The sequence below is a fragment of the Lipomyces chichibuensis genome (genome assembly GCF_038497645.1).
Source record: "Lipomyces chichibuensis strain CBS 12929 unplaced genomic scaffold V1513scaffold_6, whole genome shotgun sequence".
In the NCBI taxonomy this organism is placed as follows: domain Eukaryota; kingdom Fungi; phylum Ascomycota; class Lipomycetes; order Lipomycetales; family Lipomycetaceae; genus Lipomyces; species Lipomyces chichibuensis.
In genome coordinates this window covers 208413-230705 of record NW_027117458.1, presented here as the reverse complement: position 1 = coordinate 230705, position 22293 = coordinate 208413, and the positions used below count along the sequence as shown (strand labels likewise).

At 45.4% G+C, this 22293-nt stretch overlaps 10 protein-coding genes across 10 annotated transcripts; 6 read left to right on the top strand and 4 right to left on the bottom strand.

Annotated features, from left to right (window-relative positions):
• The first annotated feature begins 198 nt into the window (after positions 1–198).
• On the top strand, positions 199–2998 carry V1513DRAFT_411153 (DNA replication licensing factor MCM7). The gene is made up of 3 exons (XM_066895724.1): positions 199–353; positions 408–2244; positions 2308–2998. Exons 1-3 carry the CDS (start codon positions 302–304, stop codon positions 2759–2761), a joined length of 2343 nt encoding a protein of 780 aa, XP_066755038.1. The 5' UTR covers positions 199–301; the 3' UTR covers positions 2762–2998.
• Positions 2831–7156, bottom strand: V1513DRAFT_439781 (cortical protein marker for cell polarity-domain-containing protein). Its single transcript, XM_066897257.1, has 3 exons — positions 5852–7156; positions 3460–5799; positions 2831–3409 (listed from the first exon to the last, which is right to left on the bottom strand). The coding sequence occupies exons 1-3, from the start codon at positions 6963–6965 to the stop codon at positions 3189–3191; spliced, it is 3675 nt and encodes a 1224-aa protein (XP_066755037.1). The 5' UTR covers positions 6966–7156; the 3' UTR covers positions 2831–3188.
• A 470-nt stretch (positions 7157–7626) lies between these two features.
• Positions 7627–8367, bottom strand: V1513DRAFT_375907 (Ctr copper transporter family-domain-containing protein; the record flags this gene model as incomplete). The annotated part of the gene is made up of 5 exons (XM_066894912.1): positions 7627–7725; positions 7779–7800; positions 7862–7997; positions 8066–8213; positions 8278–8367. 5 exons carry the CDS (start codon positions 8365–8367, stop codon positions 7627–7629), a joined length of 495 nt encoding a protein of 164 aa, XP_066755036.1.
• Positions 8368–9007: 640 nt separating this feature from the next.
• Positions 9008–11112, top strand: V1513DRAFT_477906 (uncharacterized protein). Its single transcript, XM_066900256.1, has 3 exons — positions 9008–9227; positions 9294–10837; positions 10899–11112. The coding sequence occupies exons 1-3, from the start codon at positions 9188–9190 to the stop codon at positions 10923–10925; spliced, it is 1611 nt and encodes a 536-aa protein (XP_066755035.1). The 5' UTR covers positions 9008–9187; the 3' UTR covers positions 10926–11112.
• V1513DRAFT_477905 (rab-GTPase-TBC domain-containing protein) lies at positions 11065–12451 on the bottom strand. The gene is made up of 4 exons (XM_066900255.1): positions 12240–12451; positions 11551–12187; positions 11354–11501; positions 11065–11301 (listed from the first exon to the last, which is right to left on the bottom strand). Exons 1-4 carry the CDS (start codon positions 12372–12374, stop codon positions 11145–11147), a joined length of 1077 nt encoding a protein of 358 aa, XP_066755034.1. The 5' UTR covers positions 12375–12451; the 3' UTR covers positions 11065–11144.
• Positions 12452–12565: 114 nt separating this feature from the next.
• On the top strand, positions 12566–13559 carry V1513DRAFT_439771 (histone acetyltransferase subunit NuA4-domain-containing protein). Its single transcript, XM_066897256.1, has 3 exons — positions 12566–12823; positions 12910–13119; positions 13175–13559. Exons 1-3 carry the CDS (start codon positions 12692–12694, stop codon positions 13406–13408), a joined length of 576 nt encoding a protein of 191 aa, XP_066755033.1. The 5' UTR covers positions 12566–12691; the 3' UTR covers positions 13409–13559.
• A 1708-nt stretch (positions 13560–15267) lies between these two features.
• V1513DRAFT_457199 (uncharacterized protein) lies at positions 15268–16035 on the top strand (the record flags this gene model as incomplete). The annotated part of the gene is made up of 1 exon (XM_066899612.1): positions 15268–16035. The coding sequence occupies one exon, from the start codon at positions 15268–15270 to the stop codon at positions 16033–16035; it is 768 nt and encodes a 255-aa protein (XP_066755032.1).
• A 227-nt stretch (positions 16036–16262) lies between these two features.
• V1513DRAFT_477902 (NADP-dependent oxidoreductase domain-containing protein) lies at positions 16263–17813 on the bottom strand. The gene is made up of 2 exons (XM_066900254.1): positions 17437–17813; positions 16263–17380 (listed from the first exon to the last, which is right to left on the bottom strand). The coding sequence occupies exons 1-2, from the start codon at positions 17645–17647 to the stop codon at positions 16542–16544; spliced, it is 1050 nt and encodes a 349-aa protein (XP_066755031.1). The 5' UTR covers positions 17648–17813; the 3' UTR covers positions 16263–16541.
• A 1089-nt stretch (positions 17814–18902) lies between these two features.
• V1513DRAFT_423735 (uncharacterized protein) lies at positions 18903–20081 on the top strand (the record flags this gene model as incomplete). Its single annotated transcript, XM_066896052.1, has 3 exons — positions 18903–19243; positions 19297–19440; positions 19502–20081. The coding sequence occupies 3 exons, from the start codon at positions 18903–18905 to the stop codon at positions 20079–20081; spliced, it is 1065 nt and encodes a 354-aa protein (XP_066755030.1).
• Positions 20082–20444: 363 nt separating this feature from the next.
• Positions 20445–21950, top strand: V1513DRAFT_439762 (superoxide dismutase). Its single transcript, XM_066897255.1, has 5 exons — positions 20445–20565; positions 20625–20697; positions 20781–20837; positions 20886–20963; positions 21019–21950. The coding sequence occupies exons 1-5, from the start codon at positions 20548–20550 to the stop codon at positions 21486–21488; spliced, it is 696 nt and encodes a 231-aa protein (XP_066755029.1). The 5' UTR covers positions 20445–20547; the 3' UTR covers positions 21489–21950.
• The last annotated feature ends 343 nt before the right edge of the window (positions 21951–22293 follow it).

Genomic DNA, 22293 nt, shown 5'->3' with positions numbered 1-22293 from the left:
TTTTGTAATTGTAGATTTTAGGTGACTGCTGTTGGTTCTTTCGCCCGATGCGTTCTCCACACCCCTGCATTTAATTGCACCGAAGTTACGCGTTTACAGCTTTAAATTTGAATAAATTGTGCTAGCTAGAGCTGCAAAGACAACTAAGGTGAGAATTAATTTGACGCGTAATGAATTTTCGTGTCTCGACGCGCTCACGCGTGGCAGCCGTATAACCCTTAGTCCATTGGGTCCACCACTTTCTCTTCAGTCCACGCCGACACTGCTTCGCCAGCACAATCAAACATCAGATAGCGGCAACATGGCATCACTTCGATCGATTACGGTTAATGTCGACTACAACGATATAAAAGGTAAAAAAAAGTGAGGTTTCCTGGGCGGCATTCCCTGCTAATAGAAAACTGCAGAGAGAATCACCTACTTTCTCCAGAACTACAAGAGCAATGAGCAACTGGACGAATATGACATGGATATAGATAATCAGGCCATATACAATGACCCCAGCAAAGGAAAATACATGAACATTCTGCAGAAAGTCGCCGACAGAAAGCAGTCGACGATTCTCATCGAGCTCGATGACATAGATACCTTTGAGAACTCACGCTCCGAGGTCGTCGACATCATACTTGAGAACACTCACAGATACTTGGAAATTTTTTCGTCTTGTATTGATGCCATCATACCTGAGGCTACAATTGATATAAATTATAAGGATGATGTGCTAGACGTGATTTTGAATCAGCGTCGTATTCGAAATGAAGCTCGTCTGCAGGAAGCCGGCTCTGACGCAGAGAACGACATGTTTCCACCTCAGCTCACTCGTCGATACTCTCTATACTTCAAGCCTCCAAAGAACAGATTCAGGCCAGACCCTGTTTCTCTCGCAGTCCGAGATGTTCGTGGAGCTCACTTAGGAAAGCTCATTACTGTTCGGGGAATCGTTACCAGAGTCTCAGATGTCAAGCCAGCCCTCGCAGTCAATGCTTACACATGCGACAAATGTGGTTCCGAAGTTTTCCAAGAAGTCAAGAGCCGACAGTTTACTCCCATTACTCAGTGCCCGTCAGAAACCTGCAGAAAGAATGAGACCAAGGGTCAGTTATTCATGGCGACTCGGGCGTCTAAATTCTTGCCTTTTCAGGATGTCAAGATCCAGGAGATGGCTGATCAGGTTCCAATTGGACATATTCCCCGAACTCTTACTATCCACTTAACTGGTGAAGTCGTTCGAGCCGCGTCTCCAGGTGATGTGGTTGACATAGCAGGTATTTTCCTGCCGATGCCTTACACAGGTTTCAAGGCTCTCAGGGCTGGTCTGCTTACTGATACCTACCTTGAAGCTCAGCATGTATTCCAGCATAAGAAGCAGTATGACGCGATGGAACGTAATGCCGAGATGACTTTTAAAATCGAGGAGTTACGAAGGAAGGGCAACGTCTACGACAAGTTGGCAAAGTCGATTGCTCCCGAGATTTACGGCCACGACGATGTTAAGAAAGCATTGCTACTGCTATTGATCGGTGGTGTCACAAAGGAAATGGGCGACGGTATGAAGATCCGTGGCGACATCAATGTTTGTCTTATGGGAGATCCTGGTGTTGCGAAGTCTCAGTTACTAAAGTACATCAGCAAAGTGGCTCCGCGAGGTGTTTACACGACAGGTCGTGGCAGTTCCGGTGTCGGTTTGACTGCGGCCGTCATGCGGGATCCAGTCACTGATGAGATGGTTCTTGAAGGTGGTGCGCTTGTTTTAGCTGATAACGGTATCTGTTGTATCGACGAGTTCGACAAGATGGATGACACAGATCGAACTGCTATCCACGAAGTCATGGAGCAGCAAACTATCAGTATCAGCAAGGCCGGCATCAACACGACCCTCAATGCTCGAACTTCCATTCTTGCTGCAGCAAATCCTCTGTATGGGCGGTACAACCCTCGTATCTCACCTGTGGAGAATATTAATCTTCCCGCGGCTTTGTTGTCCCGTTTCGACATTCTATTTTTGATCCTTGATACTCCTGAACGGGACTTGGATGAAAGACTGGCCAGCCATGTTGCTTATGTCCACATGCACAGCAAGCACCCAGAAATGGATTTCGAGCCGTTGGATCCAAATATGATTCGAGAGTATATTTCTAGAGCTCGCGAGAAACGGCCGGTTGTCCCCAAGGAGGTCTCTGACTATATTGTTGGTGCTTATGTTCAGATGAGGCAACAGCAGAAGCGCGATGAGGGTTCAAAAAGGTGTGGAATATATGTTCTAGAGGAATTTTGTGATAGTGATGAATGATGCTTACAACGTCTTAGACAATTCTCTCACACCAGCCCTCGTACCCTTCTGGCGGTTCTTCGTATGGCTCAGGCTTTGGCTCGGCTACGGTTTGATGATAAGGTTATTTTCGGCGATGTTGATGAAGCGCTGCGACTCCTGGAGGCTTCCAAGGCGTCTCTGTATGATAAGAGCGTTGACGTCGAGCAACTGGATTCCACCTCTGCGTCCAAGATTTACAAGATCATTCGCGATTTGGCTAACAGTGATGGTGAACGATTCATTTCCCGATGGCCTATGCAGACAATTAGAGACCGCGTGCTTGGAAAGGGTTTCACCGATGACCAGCTTCAGGAATGTATCGCTGAGTACTCGGCATTAGGCGTGTGGCAGATATACAGAAATGGCACGAGATTGGCGTTCATTAACGCCGATGCTTCTGATGAGGAGATAATAGGAGAGCCTGATAGTGATGTCGAAATGGATGAATAAACAGAAAGGTGGCGACAAGTTGCAATATTGGTAATGGTTATAAGGGATATGTGCTGTATTTATATTTGTATTTTATTGCGAATTCTGCTTTGTATGTGATCTGTCATAGATGTGTCAATCGAGTTGTGTTTACATAGCTGGCAAGGATACACTCGGTATGCGTAATTTCAATTTCATTGACGATCAGAATATTATCGCATACAATAGTATGATACGATTCTAGCATATCAAGGATACAAATCAATTAATCAAAACGGTGCAATAAACAGTAAAGCAGCCAGAACAAATGATGCCTAACCAAAAAAATATCCAAGCAAATCATAAATTTTCAATCCTTATAACACATAAACACACATAACTCCATCCCATGACATAGCATTCACTTGCAAACATATGGTCGCCAGTCTGCATACAAGCGTTTATCTACTCAATATTTTGCCGGTGCCGAAGACATATCCCCGAAGAGTGTAGTTGGCAATAATGTCCGTGCCATGTGCTCATCCGATAATTGTGAAGGGAACGGTTCGTAACCCTCTGATCGCCGCCGCCAATATGCTACTGTTAGAGCTGTGCCGACTATCATGAACATAATAGCTAATGAAATGGCTAACGAAATGAGTACCACATAGCCAGCTTTGAGGTGTGTCTCTGTTCTTTCAGTTAGTAATAACCGAATGGACGTAGCAGATATAACATACCAATTGTAGCGGCGTAGATCGAAGGAACAGAATCAACGATTTCTGTGAACAATGAATATATGACGCCCGGGCTGTTATTTTCCTTTACTGAATACAGGAAAGGTGTCCAGCTATCACCATCAAAGAAAGCTGCTGAGACATTGCCATACTCCTGGAACTTAAGGTCCCCTAGGACCAATAAGATATTATCGTCAGGTATTATGGCCGAGTTCCGATGAGCGGCGTTGGTAAGGTTTAGCATTTCGAGATCATAAATAGTCGTGCCTTCCAGTAGTTCTTTACCAAATGACACCCATGAGTCTGACGAATAGGCCATAAGATAGGTACTGCCATTTCCACTGTATATTCCGGTGACCAAGGCATCTGAAACACTGTCGCTTGTACTCAAGAATACATTCACCGGACCCGGCAGTTCAAACGACTGACGTCCTAACGTACTCCACGATGATGAACCAAAGTCATATTGTGCCATGTAGCACGCAGTCGAGTCACCAGTTGTCATATTGCCGGTGACAATAATCTTGTCAGAGTCGATAAATCTAACTGAAGATATATCTCCTGATATTCCGGCAGTAACCGAAGTCCATGACCGTGAATCAAGATCATAAACGCAAAGACTATTGCAGGTTATGTTACCCGCGGTAGAGAACGATCCAGCGACAATGATATTGTTCGTACCAGGCCGCGACGCAATGGAGTTCACTTGGACACCATTACCGCCCAATGCCGGCGGCTGTGTTGAAGCAAAATTCTGCGTTTTAAGATCCCAAATTATAATGCCGTTGACTTTGACATCGTTAATTGAACCTGAAAAATCGCCTCCAACAATGAGACTTGCATTATCGTAGTTGTAGACAGCCAGCACTGCAGTTGATTCGGAAAGAGTTGAGGACAGGAATCCGCCAATGACATCCGTCTCATTGAATACAACAAAGTTCTGGTATGACGCTGACTGCGTATCTACTGTGAACTTGCCGCCAACAGCTGCATACTCTGCATTGCTGTTTCGACAGAAAGTGCCTGAATAAATGAGGCCTGTAGAATTATTGTCGACAGGTAACATCAGTGACCGCCTTGCAAATGTTCCATCACTGTCTGTGAAGTCAAAAGGCATTGCGCTCATGTCTAGACCTGAAGAGAGGAATGCCCCACTAGAGGCGACAAGTGATTGCGATGACAGGCTACCTGCCAAGATATATGTGCCATTTTCGACCATAATAGATGCTGAGAGCGAGCCGCTGATAAACGGAAGCTCGAGTGTAGTTCTATCCGCCCAAGCGTCTTCACTTTCTATCCACAAAGCAAACCCAGCACTCGATATGGCTTCTTCGTTTCCGTCGGCCAAAACCTCGGAGAAATTACCGGTGAAAATGAGCGTTGAATAAATGCCACCAGATAAATTCAGTGACACACGCACGATGTCGTCGACAGCGCCATTTACACCAGTATCTAGTCCAGCCCATGTTGCGTTGTGGATTACGTACCGTGCCACATACGAAAGGCCAGATACGAATGATGATTCATTGGCGATGGCGCTGAAGTCTCCACCAATAATAATTGACGTTCGGTCTTCGCTGAGAACCATTGCTGCAATACTTCCATTCAGGCCGCCTTGAGCTGAAGAAACATCACTTTCGTTGCTAAGTATAAAAAAGTTGTGGATTGAATCTTGTCCAGTAAAATTTCCCGCGACATACAAATTAGAATCTGCAACTAGAAGTCCAGTAATTTCAGCAGTGTCGTCAAGTGCCATTCCGGCTAAATTAACAGCCGTTTCGTATATTCCGACATCACTTGAGCCAGAAGAAGCCGTGAAATTAACTGGATCATATTCAAATAGGCCGTTAAGTCCTCCAGAGGTAGAAGTTAGAACGAATTGCACCTTCTGTGCCGCAACTGTTATATCGCCGATCTGAGAATCAACAGGTGCTAAAGTGACGACAGGTCGAAACAAGTCATCATTGGCTTCCACGTATCCCTCGTAAATGATATCATACTTGTCGAAGTCATTGGTCTGATACAAGTGAGTCACCGTTGTGGTGAGGTTGGATGTACTGACACTAACATTCACGAGTCCCCTCGACGAGCACGAAGAGTCTGCCATACATCCAGGAGTATACATTAAGACTGTGAAATTTCCAGCAATAGAGATGTCGGGATAGAAAGTGATACGTGTACTGTTAAGAGAAGTGCCTGAAACATTTGCGGCGATCAAATACGAGTTTCCTGACACAGTCATAACTTTCCAATCACCATAAGTTTTCGAAGTACTTATTTCCGAGTTGTTGACGCCACATGATGCAGGCTCATTGAAAGCGTCGACGGCATATGATATAATCTCTAGTTCGCGATCAATATATAATCTCTCCTTTTTGACAGTGGAGCTACTCACCTTCCTGGTATACTTGGATTTCGGATAATCCAGCACCTTCACCATAGTAATCCAGTAGGTAAAGGCTAAACGAGTCCATTCCAATGACATTCACAAATTCAAACTCTTGATATTCAGCCTCTGTATTATTCTGTAATGGACAAAACGCATCACAATGGGTCGTGTCGCCAGTGTGAGGATCCGTGTAGGTAAGATTCATAATGCCATTTATGGGATATGCGACAAATCTGAAAGTTTTCGTTCCTCGACCGTTGGCATCAGCATTCCTTATTCGTAGTTTAGTCGGCTGGAAGTCATACGCAAAGGAGGCTGTCCAGACTCCAGCACGGCCATCTTCGAGTAACCAAGTGCTGTCGGCAGCTGATACATTATTGCTGCACACGACTGATCTCGGACTGCTGTAAGAGCTATTGAAAGTAGTACCTTGAGCTGAAATATTAGCTGACCTCAAGTTTAAGAGCTGCACGTGAGATTCTTCGTCGGCTGTCATCGAAGTTGTGCTCGAAGTGTTGCCAATGCCACTAAATTTACCACCAAATATGATGTTTCCGTTTCTTTCAACAATGGCATTAACTGGGCCTCCGCTAAGACCGCCAAACGGCACAATCTCCCATGATTCACTGGAAACATTCCATATCGCAACATTGTTGGCAAATGACCCTCCAAAATAGACAACGCTGTTGTCGACGTCACAATATGCAACATTAACATTTCCTAACACACCTTTATCTAGGTCGTGGACAGCTCCTGTGCTGGAGTTTATTCTGGCCACAGACTGCATCTCAGCGTTACCGATACGCGTGAAATTTCCTGCGACGTAAATACTGTCGCCAATAACACACATCGAATTGATAGCACCATCCGATTCATCAAAGTCAAAAACAATATTTGACGGTAGATCGATAAGTAGAGAGTCTGTTGATGCTATTGACGAATTTTGCTGCCCTGCATACTGATAGACTGATATACCGCGAAAATCGCCAACAAGGCCGATCTGACCTAAGGCCGATAGATCTACATCCGGTAAAGTCACCGACTCAATACCGATAGCGGCCACCGCAGTCGACGAGAGTATTGTGCTTGTTGTAAGCCATGCCAAAGCTGACAAACGCATTTTGTCGTCAGAGCTGGGACAGATACTCAAGAGGGGCGATTGTATCAACTCGTGTATAATTCTCCCCCAAAATAATTATTCCCCTCTAAAATTCGAATTCCAAATGCAAGCCGAGAAATATTCAATATCGCGACAATTGTTGTGGTTGGCGGGGGGACGATAATTCGATTCGACAATGACAAGGAGATTTTGCAAAGCTGCGTCTTGGTCCGAGTGGTTCAACCTTATGTGGCTGGAGCCAGGACACCAAGTGGCAAACTATACACAAGCTCGTTGCTCAGGCAACCAGACGACCCCTTTTACGTGTACTTCAACTTGCAAACTTTAAAACTTTACATATGGCCGTTAAAGGGCCGTATAGAACATTAGTTTAGCAACTAATGGCTGCGTCATCGTATATTGGTTAGACTCGATTTTTACAGGAAGTGCGACGCCATAATCAAAGACAGCTCAAGTCCGTATTATTCGCATAGATCCATTTACATTCCATGATTTGGTCCCGCAGTAGCTCCTATTTTCCATCGTTTTTGGCAGAGTAAAATACTGAACCACTATTTTTAGGCTTATAATAATAGAGTCTGAACAAATACATGCGTGTTTTGTGTTTGGTCGAGATTTGACAATCTTACGATAACATTTCACCTAAGACAAACACGGTCACTTAATGGCAGAACATACCCCGCGCAGACCTGTCCAATCGAGACGACCATAAAAGATGGCCTGCGAAAGCCCCGCCCACCACTGCCAGCATTATCCATCCCTAGTATAAGTTAGTAAACTCTCCTGATGCAACGCATTAGATCAAGCGCTTACATTGTACGTCATAAAAACAAGCCTATGAATATATTGTCAGCTACACACAGGCAATATGATTAAGGGAACTGGTGCATGCTTACATCAAGAAAAAGGAGTACATGACTTGTAGCGCGTAAAACGCGGCCCGATATATCCTTGAACGTGGTCGCGAAAGGTAGGTCAGCCTGTCGTCCTTTTTCGATCCGGAAGGTCCAGGCAATGATTCTGCATCTAAATCTATGTAATGACTATAGTAAGCACCTTAACCTTGTCTAGCCGACCGAGAGAATCTCAGTTGTACATACCCACGGCAGCATTAATTGCGCGGAAATACTCGTATCCTAGAGACAATACTAGGACCGCAAGTAGAGAGACAAAAAATCCAATCCTACTGCGAATATGCCACCAATCAAATACTATGCATAGGTCTTCTGAATCCCACGTGAAGAGCATCTGTATAACAAATTAGGCCTATGCATCGCTGCAGCAGGACTTAACGAGTTGCAGCAGGACTTACGTGAGTCTTGCAGGGCGCTGACTCTCCAAAATCACGCATGTTCTCAATATTATCTGCATTCAAGTGGCCCATGTGCTGTGAATGATCCATCGTCAACTAGCAACTAACGAGTTGATGAAATCTGGGAGTTGAGGGTTGAGAAAGCAACGATACCAACGACGGAGATGATAGACGTAACTAAATATTTGATCTGTGCACTCCAATTTACGGATAGATAAAATTAGTGTACACTTGATGTAGTATTAAGTTGGCAAGATTGAGCAGAGAAAGACTGTTTGATCTCAAATTCCGACGTAAAGGACGCCGGTTACTGCCATACAAATCCCGGTTCTGCTTACGTTATGGGGAACTTGAGACAGACTCCAACTGCCAACTCCAGATCGGGTATATTCAACTCACAACTACCGTGTACAAAGCGTTGTAAATACGAATAGTATCAACTACATGTGGTCCATTCTTATTTCCTTCGCTACTATTCCCAGTGTCCTTAGTTAATTCAGAAGGGACAAACAATATCTGCACACATTTCGTCCAGCCAATGACTGGGAAATTATGTACATAGCCTATATCAAAGAATGCTATAGCAGAATATACAATAATCAAGTACTATGATTGTAAAGGAGGTCAACAGCATGAAGGGCCGCGGAATCCTCCAGAGGATTAGTGAGCCACATACCCTAACCTCAACGCAGAACATTTTACCCACACATTTTTTCCGCTTCAAAATATGAACTCAATGATGAAGTCAATGGCATCAATTTGATAATCCGTTCAACGAAACCGCTGATTGTTTATATATTCAATCCGTCAGAAATATTGATCATTGATTAAATTTGAATGAAACTGCTTGTGCGGCAGCATTAGAATACCGATCAAATTTAGCAAAACCATATACTCCAACAACTCCATTATGAGTGAGACCGGTTATCTTGAGGCTGCCAGAGAAGCAGGTATGTTTGATGAGCATAGTTATAATTATCTCATTATTTATTTATCGTTATTGATACAATTGCTAGATTCGGAGCGACATAGGGAACGCGCTCGTGACAGAGAACGCCGAGAACGGCATTCTGAACGAGAGTATAGAGAGCACCGAAGTGACCGAGGTGATCGAGACAGAGATAGGCATAGTGATCGCGACAGGAGGGAGAGGGAGAGAGACAGAGGAGACAGGGATAGAGATAGGAATCGAGACAGAGATCGATATCGTGATCACAGGGACCGCGATAGGGACCGCGAACGCGAACGTGAGAGAGAACGCAGAGATAGAGATCGAGAACGAGACAGACACAGCAGGATCGATGCATTAGAAGATGGTCGACATGAGCGAGGACGTGGAAGTCCACGACGCGAACGATCGCCTGTCAATCTCGACGGTGTTGTTGCTATCACTGAACGCCAGCGTCGAATGACTATGTGGGATATAAAGCCAAAAGGATACGAGAACATTACATCAGAACAAGCGAAACTGTCTGGTCTGTTCCCTCTTCCTGGTGCACCTCGTCAGATGAATGATGCTGCTCGATTACAAGCTCTCGCTCAAGGTGCCGAAGATGGCGAAAACTCGTTGCTAAAGCAGTTGGCTATATCAGCAAATCTGAGACCAAGTCACTCTCGCCAAAGTAAGCGCGCCTTAGTGTCTAATTTGCCGCATATAGACAACGAGCGTGCGTTGGTAAACTTCATGAACGACTTGATCAGTTCAATCGATCTTGACCAAACAGATGGAGCATCGGAGAACCCTATCGCCGTTTGGCAGTTCAGTACTGACAAGCGCTCGGTCCTTTTGGAATTCCACACAACGGAAGATGCAACCATCGCAGTTGCACTAAGTGGTGTTGAATTTGGCGGCGACAAGCTTAAGATCAGTCGTCCCAAAGATTATGTCGTGCCAGAGAAAATGCAGGATACGTCAGCATATGCCGCGGGATCTATCTCTCCATCAGTACCAGATTCTCCCGACAAGATATCTATCTCAAATATTCCAGTGTATTTGACAGAGGATCAAATTTTGGAATTACTAAAGGAATTCGGCGAACTCAAGGGTTTCAAGTTGCTTAAGGATAAATCTACGCGTGAATCCAAGGGTATTGCTTTCTGCGAATATGTCGATGAACAGATCACGGAGATTGCCTGCGAGGGCTTAAATGGTATGGAGCTTGGCGATAGCGTTCTTGTTGTCCGAAGAGCGTGCATTGGCATCCAGCAAGCTGTCTCCACAGGTCTTTCAAGTGTGTCGTCTATGGCTGAGCTTGCTAATTCGACTTCGGCTCATGGTGCTACGCGCATTTTACAGCTATTGAATATGATAGTGCCTGAAGATCTCAACGATGAGGACGAGTACGAAGACATCATAGAAGATGTTCGTGAAGAGTGTGAGAAATTCGGAAAGGTGATCGATCTCAAGATTCCGCGTCCTACTGTGTCAAACAAAACGCCTCTTGGAGTTGGAAAAATATTTGTTAGATTTGAAGATGGAGAGGCGTGTACGGCAGCATTAAAAGCTCTCGCAGGTCGAAAGTTCGCTGACAGAACAGTCGTTACAACTTTCTTCCCTGAGGTAAGTCGTCGTTCATCATCTAAAAGTTTTATAATATGGACTTGTTTGTAACGCCATTTAGGAAAACTACGAGGTTGACGCATTCTGAAGTCCCAGTGAGAATTCTCATCACTGCAAGTCAAGCAACATGAACCTAATATTTTTATGTATTTATAGTGGTATTTTTGATTATTAGCACCAGGGGATTGAAGCAGAACCCCCGAAGAGAGGCGTAGGGGCTATGTATAGTAGATTTTCACTGGTAATTTGTAGTAAATACATTACACTCAAAAGTTGACATTTTCTTCGTACATAATTCAAAATTAAGTCACAGTGCCTTGATTCTATCTGCCACTGTTTCATCATATGTATGCCGAACTAATAGGTCATATAGCTCCTCCGGTAGCTTTGGTACAAAACTGACTGCTAAAGTTATCACCTTTTTAGCTTGCAGAGGAGGAAATGTTCGTAGGAGTGTCATGGGACTATGGACTTCATCAGTGATGTTCATTGAGACATTAGTATGCGACGACTGACCTTTGTGAGGCAAGAATGGAGTCCCTTATTAGTAGGAGTTGAGCGATGACAGCGAGGATATTCATATGCGGTCCAAACGCAATCAAGAAATCCCATAAAACCAGAACTTCATTTAGAGGAGGCGTACACGCTGACATTGTCAAGAGAGCTGAATACAATTAGCATGTATATTATAGAAATATATTGGCTGCACTTACATGCAAAGCCGTATAATTCGGCTGTGAGTAGCTTTCCTTTGAGGTATGAGAATAATGTTGGATCGATGATCTTCAAGCTCGTATCCAGCAGTTTCAGACCGAGGTGAACGCCGTCAAGCATTGGTTTAACATACAATGGACAACAAGTATGTATGTATTTATCAAATAACGCAAACGCCTGTGTCTCACTGCAGCAAGTATAAAGGAATGGAGCAGCAAGGACGTTTAGTCCCTGAACGTACAACTCTGAAACCGAAACGTTGTCATCGTCACCGAAAAAGGAGCTAGAATGGCCGCCTGCCTTGATGGTTGGAGATGATTGTGTATAACCGCCATGTTGCAGGCTATGTAATCTAGAACCTCGCCGTGACCTGGATGTCTGTTGTTGCTGTTGCTGTTTTAAGCGATGATGATCCCAACGTTTCCACGCTAACGCATTCAGGATTCTAATCAGCGACGTTTCTGAGACTCTCCTCTGGAAGGACATATCCGTAGTTAGCGTACGAAACGTATCATTTCGGATTTTTGAGTAGGCCGGTGACGCGCCACGGTGAATCAGTGCCAAATAGTCATTTGACTGAATCGGTGATACCTTCAATAATATACACCAGACGTAAGGCCTGTATGTGCAAAAGTCCTAAACATCGTCGTTAGCAATTCCTCTAGAATACAGCGACGCGATAGCATACCCTGTCAGGGTCATTTGATAGTCCTTGTGTGAGGATCAAGTACCGCAGTTCAGAAAGTCCTTGATTTGCGACTATAGGAGGCTTCCGTAATGCAGATTCAATAGGATCACGTCTTCTATGGGTCCCCTTCCGCATTCTGATCCTTGGATTATTGTAGGACGACCACCTTGGTTCTAATCACTCGTAGCCATAAAGTAATGATCGTGTGAAACGCGATGTAAACAAAAACACAAAGCTCCTGTGGCTGTGCAAACCCTTAAACTCAAGATATTTTGTACGATCTTGATGTGGCTCGACTTCTGGTTAAGGGTCTTGTGACGATCCAAATCATTTCGATTCCTGACGATCGCCTTATCTATAGCGACACCCGTATAATTTTGTCGGTCTTAGTTTCATTCTATGGCTATATCTGGGAGCTTCCAAGACTATTGAGACAATTAAAGGACACGACGATGCCGGATCCATCCCAACTAGGGTCTGGCGACCAGCCGCAGATCGATAAACAAGAACTCGCGTTCTATGAGAAGATGAAAAAGGATTTACGCGATCTATTATCCAAGAAGAAAGCTATTGACAAGAACTTGGTAGGCTTGAGTTTTGAAATTGTGATTTGGGATGATGCTCGAATTTCCATTTTGAGATTTTATGTGTTAATATGTTGGTGTTCTAGGCTGCTGTCGAGGACTACATTTTTCGTTACGAAGGCGCATACTTGGAAGACGCTTTGAATGGAAATATAATACAAGGCTTTGATAATTACCTCAAAGGTAGTGGTTCCGGAGCCGGTGGACATGGAAATGCAAGCAATGCACTTAAGCGGAAAGGTACATACACCGATAACGACCGACTATTTTCGTTAAGCTCTGCCACATATTTGAAGGTATGTTGCGACTCTGGCATAATTTAGATGGATGGCTTATAACTTCTTTTATTAGAGCGTGCAAAAGGATTTGTTTGAGTCTGTAGAAGATAACGCAGCAGCAACGCCGGCTGGCCCTACAAATGGCAGTAACCCAACGCTGCAAGCCTCAACAAAGGCTTCTTCGAGTCACAAGAAAAAGAAACGCAAGAAAGGTGAGGACCATACTAGCTCTGATTCCGAGGAGGAGACGCCATCAAATTCTGCGTTGCCAAAACGTCTGAGGTTACAACTGAAGGACGAGGAGTAGGGAGGCGCCACTATCGCAGCAATTAATTGTACACTAGGTTGAGTGCTAGCTGGAGTTGGACTTGTTTGATTGATTTTATTGGGAATATACTTGTATTATAGAACCAGGCCATAATAAAGTCAATAGTGATTAGGCATTGTCATCTTCTGAATCACGCACCTCATTTCAAATTGACGCGGTTCCATAGCCAACAATATAATCAATTTGTGTAGCGGGTGTTTCCATGTCCAGTGCTTGCCAAACGGTTCTGCGTTTCCACCGAGTTTTCTCCTCTGCCGTAGCTCTCAATTGCCACGTTCAACAAATATCGTAGAGAGCACTGTTTTCGTCGGATAATCAAATTTTTTGGAGATTTTTAGTAGTAGTAGGTAACCGAGAGCAAACAGTCAACCGCGACCAGCTTCAGGGTACAATATACCTGTGTATTGCATTCTTCGCCGTAGTAAGTTAATCGTCAATTTGCGTCCCTGTGAGACAACATGAAAAATTCTGATCATTTCGCATCGTCACTTTTAATTTCACAACATGTCTACCAATCTTTGATATTTAAACCAAACGCTTTTTGGTTCCGGAGCAGTACATACCGCGCGCAGACTGTTCATATTCGTGATATTTGACGCCAGTCCGTCAGTCCACGCGGGAGACAGTATCAGGGCGTAGCTTACAGCACCGTTAACTATAATGCCGATATGTGTTAGAGGATTCGCACAGTATCTCGTTCAAATTGTTTTTTAAAAGTCCGTGAAAATTACTCTAACCCCATAGCAAAGCAATCACAGGCAACGATCCCAATCTTCACGTATTTCCGTCAAATCTTCCGAGCACTCGCTGTATTGAGTGTAAACCAATTTTGTGCAGTCGATGGCTTTCAAACCAATCGCAATCGATTTCACAAGATCTAAGATTTTTGAGGGAAACAAGCGAGCTGATGTTATATTATTCAGTTGGACATTTATGTTGAAGGCGATATCTTCGACAGTGACATTTGCCTCTTGCTTTGCCTTAGTCGCTGATGACAAGCTATCCAGATGCTGAATATCGCTTAGAGTTGGACTTCTGGAGTCGGTGTTTTGGAAACTGATTATGCTGTTCGTTGTTTAATGCTTCTTTTGCAAACATTCGACGCTGATTCCGGAGTAAATATGGCATCTATCCGTCTGACTTCGTTGTCGTTATATCTCTAGGAAACAACGGATTGATATCTCATCAGTCGAACCGGGGAATAAATTCCTCCTACAAACTGGTTTCGTTACAGTTGATGATCCCTTCATATAAGCCCACGACTGACATCGCAGCCGCTTCAATGGATTAGTCTAGCTAATGTGATGTACTAATCCAGAAATAAACCACAATGCAGGATTCAATGTCGACTATCCTTCTGCCGAGAGTTTGTGTCCACCAAACCACATAATTGACAGATTGTTGTTCTGGCAGCAGAAGCGCGAGCATGTATAAATGCGTCGTGATCCGTGATTCGTGTTCTTGGTGATCTAGGATTAGCATGAAAATAATGATTGCATTAAATTGTGCCTCAGATGAATAAACTTTTGAGATATGCCCTGAAATATAAAAATTAGTGCATTTAGTTTTGAATGCCTGAGATCAGCTATGGAATGTACATCAAAGTTGTTGAAACTATCTGGTGCATGATAGCAGCGATAAATCCGCTGGCTTTCCATGCGGCGGTGGCAGTGCCTTGCCCTTTTCTCAGTTCCTCCCAAACGTGGCAGTGCTCCATGTCCCGCGCTTGCATTAAATCTGTTCATCACCACAAATCGAACACGTCGTCACAAGCGTCATATCCCACTCCTTCTTGGTGTCCTTGTCAGTGTCCCTGGCATAATAAAAACATACTCAGAATGAACAACACATCTTCGACAAGCAGAGCACCACCACACAGTCCCCCGTCCCCATCGCCCTCGTCATCTACCGCGTCGTCACGTCGGACGTCGTTTCATTCTACCACGACAAGTGCTTCGACGGTGCAAGATCAGCCTGTTTTACAGCCGCAGCCAAACATGCCGGTGCGTCTTCCCTCCCAGCCGTCGTCTGTCCAGATTTACGATGCACTGGAAAAAGAACAAGAGGCTATTGTGAATAGGTTACAAAGGGAACTGTCGTTATTAAGAGAGGAACAGCAGCATCAGCATCAGACGCGCGCCAGGTCGCCGATACCGCCAGTTCCGGGATCACCGCAACATAGGCGGACGGATTCATCTAGCTCGTCGGTGTCGCGACGTGCGTCGTCGAGATCTACAGGGTACGGACTTGCATCTGCCGCGAGCGCAGTGTCGGATTCCGAGGATGCTGCGCAGACACCGAATGCTGGCACTTCACATATGGCCCACTCGGCCTCGGTTTCGTCGTCTTCGTCAATGCAGCCGCCATCTGCACAACCACTATCCTCATCATCAAGACGAAGCTCGCGACGGAGTTTCGGATCGACGTCAGGGTTGTCCTCGGCGGAGGATTTATATCTAACCGGTTTACGCAAAGAGAACGAATCATTGAAGAAGCGAGTTGCCGACATGATGCGCGCTCTGAGTGATAAGGATTGTGAAATCGACCATTTAAAGAAAGAATTAGAAAAATTTCGGATTGAGAACGAGTCGGCTATTACTGATTAAGTAGTGTGCCTAAATGGCGGAGAATGATGTGAATAGGCTGATCCTTCCTGGCTCTGGCGATAGATCTAAGGCATGTCTTCTTCATGACATGCATTGCCCTTTGTGTAATGGTGCCACAATAGATTGCATGTTATTATAGCGGCCTATGTACAAGCGATGCGCTCGGACGATATATGGTTATAGAATGATCGGCATGCAGTAGTTGACGCCTAACGGCGATTAATACCTATAATTATAATGAACACAATTATGCGCGAACATGCTTCCTTACCCTCCTATATAATATATTAAACAAATCCAATCAGATGCAATACAAAGCATTATGAGTTAACAAACCACAAGAAAAAAACCGCCTTCTTTTTTAACTATTTACAGAGACCCCATTTTATACAAAACCAAATCTACTTAGCGAACCAAAACCAAAGCAAGACATTTCGTATATACAATCTCCATATCCAGCTCTCGAATGGGCCACGAATGCGGCCAAGAGTGCGGTCACGAATTCGCTATAGAACATATTCATAGTTCTCCTTTAACCCAGAAGTCCACACTTCATCGAGCCCAGGGCCCAAAATCTCGTGGACTTCGCGGACGAGCTCTTCGTCTTCAGTAGTGATCTCTTTATTTTGACTATCCCAGTACGCCTGGATTCCGGCGTTGACTTCATATAACGAACTATATCCAACCACCGTTGTACCTTCCCAATTCCGGAGTGCATACCGCATAGACAAGTCTGCGAGCTCAACATTTTTGGATGCCGTGTGCTTTGCCGCTAATGCGACTCTGCGCTTCAACTCCGGGCTGGCGGGATGGAACGCATGTGGGGGCTTTGACCTTAGCAGCGACATGCTAAGCGGGCTCCCATTGAGCACTTTCTTCACGCCAGCACCATAGAACTCGTCCAGCGAGTTCTTCAGTCGTCGGTTTTGGATGGTGAAGTTGGAATATGAGAGCACGATATCGATGGTCTTGCCCAGACGTTGGCGAACAAGCTTTGTCAGAGTAACCAGTACTGGGACTGGATATCCGGATATTCCGACATTGCGAATGATTCCTTCTTCTTTCATCTTAAATAATTCCGCAATGCCGGCTAGGGTGTCGTCGAGAGCGACGAATTCCACGTCGTGGGCATACACAACATCGAGATAGTCTGTGTGCAAGCGCTTCAGACTACGCTCGACAGATTGCCGCATCCATGATGGAGAGTAGTCAAATGTACTTTCATTAATCCTTCCAGCTTTTGTAATAATGTAATACGTCTCGCGAGGATATAGGGCAGCAATCTCGGGGTCGGCCAACACCTCACCTATTAGAATCTCGGACGGGCCATAGTAAGCCGATGTATCTGTGTAATTAAATGTAAGCTGTGAAGCATGGCAGTAATATATAGTAACTATATACCTATTGCGCAGACACCTGCTTCGAAACAGTGCCGAATGATGTCTTTGGCAGGAAGTCTATATGGGTCGTCGTTATACTGGTAGTTGAACTGGGCGCCACCCAGGATGAGAGGAGGCAGACCATCTAGAGATGTCGTGTTTTCACGTGAACACAATTCACCTAGTAGCCGTAGAGGCTCAGCCGGTGGCGTAGGTAATTGGACGTAGGACATTTTTTTTCGAACGCAGATGTGAAATACGATGGCAAGAGACGGCTTGATAGACCGAGGACTTTGAAGAGCTGACTTCGTTGGTGGGGGGGGAATATAGGTAGTTAATAGGACGAAGACCAAGTACAAGATTGGTTATCAGCTCAGCTCAGCTCGACTCAGAGCGTGGCAGCCGCCTGACCATTATTTTTGCCCTTTGTCAACTTTAAAGTAGCGGGACGCAGGGGCCGGACAAGATGACCTACAAACGCTGACGGGTCCAAACTCGAGCCTCACCAAATTATCCTGGCCCGATTACTGGGTTAGCATTTTTGCGGCGCGCATATATAGCGATGAGTTTGTTCATCTCGTAGAAACCCACGAAGATCCCCCACGTGGGTGTCTAGTCCAGTCTGACCCGTCTTCAGGCGGATTTCGTTTCCGAGGCTTACCGCTCGGACGATCCCTGTCATCTCTCCACCGGCCGGGCTATCATTTCTAGAATTTATTACTATTATTATTATGATTATATTGTTCATGCGAATATGTATTGTGCATGTTAATGCCATTTACAGCGCACGCAGCCCCCGCATATTATACTAGCCATCGCTATTTATTTGCTTCATTGCTCTAATAATGTCCGTCCGGTTGCATAGGGTATCCTACTGCTCGTATTCGGGACCTCTGCCCACGCGGCCCCGGCCAGCTGCGATAGCTAAAGGTCCTAGCTCCGCCGCGTGCTAATTTTTGTTAGCTACGTTTGAAAGGACCGTCTCCGTAACGCCCGGCCGTCGTACGCTTAATCAGTGAACTTTGACCAGCTGCAAAGTGTGCAAACTAAACATTTTTGCATTTGCATATCGACATCGGCAACATATTATTACTAATTTATACTCTATGACTCCAATTGTTGGATTTGTTATCTATCGTGCATAGACATCTCGCATTCTGCTGTTGAACGGGTTCGGACTTTGGAGGCAAAGTTAACTCCGAGAAGAATCTCCTAGGGCGGTTTCTCGGCGAAACAGGGTCTTCACGTACTGTTCGCCGTTGTCGGCCTCGGCCTGTCGCCTTCGGGCATCCATCCACCCGACCAAATCGCCCAACGTGCCGCATTGCCGTATGCGGCCGGCTAACTGAGCAAACCTATATGAGCGATCAGGTTCCTCCAGATATATTAGTAGTGCTTTGGACATCCTGAACTTGTGCCGTATCTTTGCTCAGAGCAATTCTCGTTCATACACACATAGCCAATAAATCGCAGAGTTAACTGTCAGCAATGACCATCACGTCCGAAGAACACATCCTCGTCATCAACCCTGGCGCGTTCGGCGAAGAAGTGTACGATGTGTTACGCGAACTTCCCTTCGTCGCGTCCCTCACAATCATCCCCGCCGACGGTTACGGTGGCCGCAGCCATCCAGCTCGAGAAATTACGGCCGAAGAATGGGCTCGTACGACCGTGCTCTTTACCGGAAGAACACTCCCGCCGTCTCCAGAGGCTGCTCCCAACTTGAAGTACGTCCAGTTGTACTCGGCCGGCAGCAATCAGCTTCACAATATGCCGTTTTATCATGCGAGTAATAATGTCATTTATGCAACTGCTAGTGGCACACATGGGTAAGTCTTTTGGTTGACTCAATTTCTATATCTTACTGACAATCGCATTGAAGACCAGTTATCAGTGAATGGGTTATCCTCATGATGTTGGCCTTCTTCCACAATTCAGATTACTATCCAAAATGGCAATCTGAGGCTCGCTGGGGCGACGATTCAGAGTTTAAGAGGCCAGTAATCGATCAGATCGGTCGCACATTGTGAGCTTAGTTTCCGTTACTATCTCTATCTGACAGAATTTGTCTAATCCCATATGCACAGGGGCGTCCTCGGATACGGTGCAATTGGCCGACAAACTGCCCGCGTGGCGAAAGCCCTAGGCATGAAAGTCGTCGCGCATTCCTTCTCGTCTCCTCCTAAGAAGGAGCGCGTCGAGGTCGCGGTTCCTAATAGCGGTGACCCAGACGGCAGTATTCCTGAAATATGGTATACTGGCATCGAGGGGCTTGATGACTTTTTCAGCTCCGGCATCGACGTCCTCGTTGTTGCCGCGCCATTCACACCCGACACGGCTAAAATCATAAATAGAAAGACTCTTGCGAAACTAAAAGGCGCTTACATTATCAATATTGCTCGAGGTGGACTTATCGATACCGATGATTTAGTCGAGGCTGCCGAGAGCGGCCTTATTGCTGGTGCCGCGCTCGATGTCACGGACCCGGAGCCGTTGCCTGATGGACACAAGCTCTGGTCGGTCAAGAATATTTCGATTTCGCCGCATATTAGTGGGCGTTTCGTCGGATACGAGAATCGGGTGACTAATATCGCCGTTCATAATATTAAGCAGTTGAGAGCAGGAAAGCCAATTATCAACATGGTCGATAAGGCCAAGGGATACTAGAGAAGTCGCATAGCCATGTTTTGAGTTTATAGAGACATACACGGATTGATTCGGTTTTGTTTATATATGCAGCCACTTAGAATTCCGGGGCAAAGAATTTCATGAGCCTCGAAACGCATTATAGATACATCTTATGCTGCCGTTAATGAAATACACATAACAATTGCACTTTATTTTCCGATTTCCACTTCGTCCATGATAGACTTGTATCCTCCACCTATAGTCAACTCGTCCTTGACTGGTTTTCCGTTTCCCGAGCGTAAAATATCACATTATGACGTCATAGGAAACTGGAGTCACGTGCTAGTGGTCAAACCTTCCTTCAAGTTGAAGACGGCTTAGTCATTTACTTGATAGGACAAACCTATATGCGCTTCTATTCCGTTACCGACTAGTATTGTCCCACATATCCCAGCTTTGACGTGAGATTTCTGTGTTTCCTGCTACAAGGGAGGGTTGGACAAATATGCCGGTATCGCTGAGTGTATGATCGAGTTAGCTGGATGTAAGGTATCCTCGAAAGGATTGCTGATGAGTTACTAGACTGTTTTTGCGGTGCCGCTTCATTGCGATGGTTGTGTTAATGATGTCACTAGCGCGTTAAACCAAATTGATGGTGAGAGAGTCTAGTCTTTTGTTCCTTTCCAGGTGCAAAGTTGAGGCTCTGGAGTGTTCACATAGGTGCTGACTGATTGTGAGGCATCGAAAAGATACAATGCGATTTATCGAAGCAATTAGTTTCCGTCGAAGGCAGCGGTATGTTGAGTAGCTCATACTATATAGCTGCTACTGACACTTTCTTAGCCCCGCCGTCGTCAATTGTCAAGGCAATCCAGGGAACCGGTCGCGATGCCATCGTTCGTGGTAGCGGGGAACCAAACAGTACGTGATGGCTCCCCGTTCATTCACGTCATTTGCTACTTGCTAACGAGCTTAGGCTCCGCGGTCTGCATTCTCGAGACTCATGAGCCAGCCCACCACGCTACTCCGGTCCGTGGTCTAGCTCGCTTAGTGAAAGCTTCATCAAGCAGTACTCTCTTTGACCTGACGCTCTCTGGAATGCGTCCCAGCACGACGTACTTTGCCAGCATCCGCAACTCTGGCGATATCTCCCGGGGCCCACTTAGCACGGGCGGCCTATACAAGTCCATTGGCTCCGTGACTGTCGACGAGCAGGGCAGCGGGCAGGCGTTCATTGTGAAAGAGGATATGCCTATCTGGGAAGTAATTGGCCGGTCCATGGTCGTTGGATTGGATAAGGATTGCAAGAAATTGTTTTTGGAGGATGTCGTCGGTGTCATTGCTCGGAGTGCTGGTGTGTGGGAGAATGAGAAGACAGTGTGTAGTTGTTCAGGAAAGACCATTTGGGAGGAGAGGAAGGACGCTGTGTCGAAGGGTATGGCGTGAGTTACTTACTTTTGTGCGGAATATATATGTTATATAGGAGCATGCATGGTTAATTCGTATGAAGAACCGTTTGAATGATTTATTGTTCTACGTGCACCACTAGTTGTCTAATGGGACATGTGAGTGATCCGCTGTCAAAATTGGTCGGATGTCATAGTGGAAATCTGCACAACAGAGACAATTGCTAACTCTGTCTGGTCATTTCTGACAAAGTAGATATTACCATGGATCATCCGGCCAAGTGAGGATATGTGCAGATCCATTTTCATGAACAATGAAAACAAGTGAGAATCGAACGTGCGGAGGACTTCGGATTAAATATATTCTCTATGACAGCACACATATTGAATGAAAGTCCCATGGACCTAATGGACAAGGCTGATATTCTATTCAAGGATGCCTTTTGAGTCCGTAGCACCTGAGACTGACCTAATGAAAGGCTTATGAGCAATAAACGCGCGGTTGTTCAAGTTACCTGAGCGACTGCTCATGTCTAACATGCATTCATATGAATCCTCTATTCGTAATCATGAGATCTATTGTCCCATTGCATCGCGGCGACGAAACGCACTGTCTAGTTATGTGGACGCTAAATGCCACATACCGGACATCCCTAACTCTCGAGTACACGGGAGCCAATGCTCGCGTCGTGCACAAAACCCTCAACAAATATGCCGTTGGCGGAGGCAGTGAAGTGGCGCAAAGTGTGTGCGGCTGTGGCGTCATCCTTGAACCCTGCTCTTGCTGACGAGAGCCTGCTCGAGTACGTAATCAGCAATACACATCGCTCGTCTTCGATGAAGTT